This window comes from Psammomys obesus, unplaced genomic scaffold (genome assembly GCF_907164565.1).
Source record: "Psammomys obesus unplaced genomic scaffold, mPsaObe1.curated_primary_1811, whole genome shotgun sequence".
Taxonomy (NCBI): domain Eukaryota; kingdom Metazoa; phylum Chordata; class Mammalia; order Rodentia; family Muridae; genus Psammomys; species Psammomys obesus.
This window is the reverse complement of record NW_026595981.1, coordinates 135,494-141,188: the sequence shown is the minus strand read 5'-3', so window position 1 is coordinate 141,188 and position 5,695 is coordinate 135,494. Positions and strand designations below refer to the sequence as shown.

Sequence of the window (5,695 nt, the reverse complement as noted above, 5' to 3'; positions counted from 1 at the left end):
CAACTTCAAATTTCCCGCAATATTTCTTTTAAAAACCTAAAGCCTTTGTCTCCCGGGGCCACTCTTTGCTGACCAGCAGGGGTGACCCCATTGCGCAATGGTTAAATTAAACCTCTTGCTTTTGCAACGAGTCTTGGTCTGGGGGAGTTTCTGGGAAGGGCGCGATCTTGAACTCTTGAGCTGTGAGACCCCAGGTCTTACAAGATTTCCCATATTATATTTGTTTTTAGTCATATCTTAGGTCTAGATCATCTCTCTTGATGGTTACAAGTCCTGTTTTGTTGATCTTCGTTCTCCTCTCTTCCCATTTATTTCCTTCTCTTCCCCTCTGGACCAGGATGTCCCACCCTATTCTCTCCATTGCATAGCACTGGCTTGTTGTTTTATTGACAATACAGAGAACAAATGGTGGCATGTTTGCACAAACTTGAGACAGGTTGTGCTTAGAATAAGCATTACAATGTAATGTCCAGATTGAAATCAGACAGTGGTGTAGAGAAATCAGCATTTGAATGAACAAGGGTAAATTGTATACATTCCACAACATTATACCAACAGTGACCAATAAAGTTTATTGGGGTTACTTACAGGAATGTGGGTGAGGAGCAACTTACAGGTGCAGAAATGACTGAAAGACAGCTCCAGTACCAAAGCCCACCCCAGCATGGCTGACAGCTCAGAAAGACTGGGAACCAGGAGCACAATGCGCAGCCTGCAGGCAGCTAACAGCTTACAGTGTCCTTCCCAAGTGAGTCCAGTCTAAACCTCTTCTAGGCCGCTGGGCCGTTTCCCCTTCTTCCAGGCAGTTGGTCTGGTCTCAGAATCTTTGAAGCTCACCAATCTGAGCTTTCTTTACAGGGTGGCTTGTCAGAAAGGGACTCAGCTTTTATTACTTACTCACGCAGGGTGGGGTCTAGTGGGCTTGTTGAGAGATCATGGGCAGAGGCTGCAGACTGGATGAAAAGGGAGAAAGCAAGCTGAGCACCAGCTGTCATCGCTTTCTGCTTCTTGACTGTGAACGAAATGTGACCTCACACTTCTGATGCTCTGTCTTCCTTGTGAACACAAATCAACTTTTCCTTTTTTATATAGTTTTTTTTTTTCCAGACACTTTGTTACAGCAATGAGAAAAGTAACCAATGCAATTGTCTTTTCTGAACTGAACTGAGCCCTGGGAGAGTAGGACAGTGATCCTAGTAATATCACTCCTCCAGGACAGTATGATTGACAGCAGCAGGGAAGATGCCTGAGTGACTTCAGAGATAACCTCAACAGTTTGTTTGTAATGACATCCATAAACATCCCTACAGGTCCTTTTCTTGAAGACTTATTTATTATGTATATAGTGTTCTGCCTGCATGTATGTCTGTGCACCAGAAGAGGGCACCAGATCTCATTATAGATGGCTGCGAGCCGCCATGTGGTCACTCAGGACCTCTGGAAGAGCAACCAGTGCTCTCAGCCTCTGAGTCATCTCTCTAGCTCCCCTTGAGATTCTTTTAGATAATGAGGGAAGGGCTAACTCTGCAACAGAAAATCGTGCAGTTGTGAGCTTATTCGCCAGGGTTTGGAGCTGTCCTAAAAGCCCAGACATTCTCACCTCTTTTCTGTGATTTTCTCTTTGGCACTTACTATATTTCTACAAAAAATATATTTAGTTTCATTTGACTTTGTCAGGTTGACCCATAAAAACAGAATACACTTTGATTTGTTCTAAGATTCAGCTTGCCACAATTTTGCTAAGTAGTAACTAGGTGAGACATATTTCAATATATCACTTTGAAATTTATTAATAATTTATTTTTGGGTGTTTATGTGTATGTATGCACTTGTGTATAGGTACACATTTCATCATGATTGAGGGCCAGAGGTCAACATCTGGTGTTTTCTTCAATCGCTTTCCACCTTATTTAAGACGAGCTCTCTCATTGATCCCGGAGCTCACTAATTTGCTAGACTGATTGGTCAGCCATTCCCAAGAATCCTCCCAGCCACACACTCTCAGTTCTGGGATTCCGAAGGATGTGGCTATCCCCAGCTTTTTCACAGGAGTTCTGGGGATCCAAACAAAGACCCTCCTCCTTGTGGAGCATTTTCATCACCCTGTCCTGGAATTCCCTAAACAAAACACCTTCCTTTCCTGTTAGTTGGTCATTCACTCACATTTGTTTTCACTCATAACCAGATCCGTTGATCACTGTGGAGGCTCCCAGCCTTGGTGCACTGGAGTCCTGAAAACATGACATACACCATGTTTTATCATCCATAGACAAGGTTTTGACAGTATGAATCACCTATAGAAGATGATGATTTTATATTTTTTAAAGCAGCTATTAGAAGATGTGCTCCGTCTATTACTTCATGGTGTTACCGTGCTTGGAGATGAGACTGATGAATAGTTATCAATATTTTGAAGAAAGCTTTCTCATTTTCTCAAAGGAGAATCAACTGATGGCACACTAGGGTGCCACCGCAATTCTCTAGTGACCCCTGAATTAACTGCCCTGTCCTGGGGAAGGTCATCTGTGTGATCAGGGCAGATAGTGGAACTGTAGCCTCACCTTCTTTGGGCCACATTGGAGGAAGATGTCCACATTATTTTCTGTGCTGTTCTTTCTGCTTCACTTATTTTGTGGAACCCAAGTGTTTGCTTACATCATTTCAGATTAAACTGATTCAAGCTAGCATTTTCTTATTGTAATCATGTAAGAACTTTGTTGATTAAATGATAACAATTCTATTAGTTGTTATCATCTGAGTAAGACTTTGGTAAGAGTACCATTAGAGACAGTCTAGTTAATTATGAAAGTAGCACAGAAACACATTCCTGGCACAGTTTCTTTAAATATTTTAGGATGGAGAAATTGATATGATGACAAATTTCTACAGTCCCATTTCTTAGAAGATGGAGGGAGAAGATAGAGTTCAAAAGATAAACCCTGTGCTACTTATGAGACCATGCTTCAAGAACCAAAACAAAATAAAAAAGATATAAACCAACAGTGTCAAGTAACCTAGGTTCATAGGGGCTTACAGAGACTGAAGCACCAACTAAAGAGCATTCATGAACTGGACGTAGGCCCATGACACATATGTAACTGACAGGCAGGTTGGTCCTCATGTGGGTCGCCTAGCAACAAGGGGAGCATGGGTCGTATCTAACATGATCTCAGTTGCCTGCTTTTGGATCACTTTCCCCCAGCTGGGCTGTCTTGCCTGGTGACTTGGTGACCAGAGTGGGTTTGTAAGGGGGGCTCCCCTTTCTTGAGAAGAATGGGAGGAGGAAAAGGGGAAGATGGTGGAAGGGTGGGATGGAGAAGAAAGGAGGGAGGAGGCTGTGATTGGGATGAAAAATGAATAAATTTATTTTAAAAATACCTAAATTATGTCCAGCCTGGCAATCTCTGAACATGATCAGATTAAACTTTGAAATGAATATTTTAATTCATGCACACCGCCCCATTCACGTTTATTGGATGCAGGTTACATGGCCAACATTGTGAAGTCTTGCAGGCTAGCAGAGGTGATAAATATAGCAGTTAGAAAAAAATAGCACACAGTGATGTACAGTTTTTGAAACATGAGCTATTGTGACCACAGCCTGTGACATAGGCAGGGCAGATAGTATTAGTCTTATTTGGACATGTTAGACTCAATGCGGAGACATTCCCAACTCTGCTCTGAAGGACAGTGAGAATTGAACCCAGAGCCTTGTGCTGCACTCTGTCTAAAGGAGCAGAAATGCGTTGAAATCTGGTGCCTCCTCAGACCATCAGAAGGCTCCTGAGGGGAGGAATTTCAAGCTGGAAAGGCAACAGGCATCTCCTGGCGGGGTGCCATTGAAGCTGGATTTCCTAGTGCTTCTGACTGGGGACCACAATGCTTACAGTGTGTGGTCTCACATGGGTGCTGAGGAGGAGGTGCGGTGGAAGAGCCTTCTCAGAGCAGCCTTCATGTCCCGGTTCCTCAGGCTGTAGATGAAAGGGTTCAGCATTGGGGTCACTGCTGTGTACATCACAGTTATCAATGCATGCTGCAGACTGTAACTGGTCAGGGGCCGGAAATACATGCCCATGACTGTCCCATAATACAAAGACACCACCGTCAGGTGAGAGCCACAGGTGGACAAGGCCTTGAGGGAGCTCTTGGTGGAAGGAGCCAGCAAGACTGTGGAAAAGACCCGGGCATAGGAGATGATGATGCACAGCAGTGGCACAGAGAAAACCCCCACCCCGAGGTACATCATCTTCACATTGAAGCGGATGTCAGAGCAGGACAGCTGGAGCAAAGGGGTAATGTCACAGTAGAAGTTGGCCACATCCTTATTGCCACAGAAGGACAATCTAGCTGTGAGCAGGGTGTGGGGCAGTGCATTGGCATTTCCAATCACCCAGGACCCAGCAACCAGCAGGACACAAGCCCATGGACTCATAACTGTTGCATAATGAAGGGGGCGGCTGATGGCCACAGCTCGGTCATAAGCCATTGCAGCTAGGATATAGCTGTCTGTGTTTCCCAATGATATCATGAAATACATTTGTGCCAGACATCCCCCAAAGGAGATGGTGTTGCTACCCAGGAGATGGTTGGCCAGCATCTTGGGGACAGTTACAGAGGAGAAGAAGATGTCCACAAGGGAGAGGTTGGCAAGGAAAAAGTACATGGGGTTATGAAGGCGAATGTCAGAGTGAATGGCTAGGATGATGAGCGTGTTTCCAACCACTGTGATGGGGTAAATGAACAGGAAGAGGATGAAGAAGAAATATTCCTGCTCCTGCTGCCTGGTGACTCCCAGGAGAGTGAAATCTGTGGTAGAAGACTCATTTTCTTCTCTCATGGTTCCTTCAGCATGAAATCAGACACGAATCCAGAGCCATCAGTGTAATTCTTATCTATATATTGCCACTCCAGCAGTTGGCTCTCTACATCTGAGTCCATGGAATTCAGAGTCACACAATTTGGGGAAATCCCTCTTGATCAATGGTGCAAATGATCATTTATCTATAAAAACTAATCATGCTAAGAAATAAGGGCTCACCTCCCTATCACCGCCCTAGTGTGAGCAGGAAATAGCTAAAGATGATTGATTTCTTCACCTGTGATCCACTTATTCTCAACAAAAAGCTGAAATAGTGTGTTTCAGGCCTGTGACCAACAGCTCCAGGTTCTCCGAGCATTCCTCAGTTCCTATCTGCTGGGCATGGCTGGCAACCCCACCCTCTACCCTGAACTTTTCAGGGAGGAACTTCCTCTTCTCCTCACCATGTAATCTGGATGTTTTGGAGATCTTACTTTTTTCCTCTCTCTCTCTCTCATCCCTTTGCATGGTGACCAAGAGCTGCTTCCAATGAACCTTCATTTATATACTTTAACTTGCTTTAGTGAGAAGTAGCCCAAGCTCCTCATTTTTCATTAAACAAAAAGGGAGGAATGTTATGTTGTGCAGGCAATTCAGCTGGCCTTCCCTTAGGGACCTTCAGGGTCCTGACAGCATCCTATGTCAGTACCTATGTCCTATGACATCATCTGGGCCAGGAACATAGTGACCTGTCGGCCACTCCCCCCTCCTCTTGCTCTTTTGCTCTTCCCTTCTCTCCTCTCTCTCTCTGTCGGGTGCCCCCTCCCCCCACTATGTCTTTCTATATCTATCTATCTATCTATCTATCTATCTATCTATCTATCTATCTATCTATCT

At 44.5% G+C, this 5,695-nt stretch overlaps 1 protein-coding gene across 1 annotated transcript; it reads right to left on the bottom strand.

The window, feature by feature from the left end:
- Positions 1–3,898: 3,898 nt before the first annotated feature.
- LOC129686563 (olfactory receptor 1A1-like) lies at positions 3,899–4,837 on the bottom strand. The gene has a single exon (XM_055620615.1). It carries the CDS (start codon positions 4,835–4,837, stop codon positions 3,899–3,901), a length of 939 nt encoding a protein of 312 aa, XP_055476590.1.
- Between the last annotated feature and the right edge of the window lie 858 nt (positions 4,838–5,695).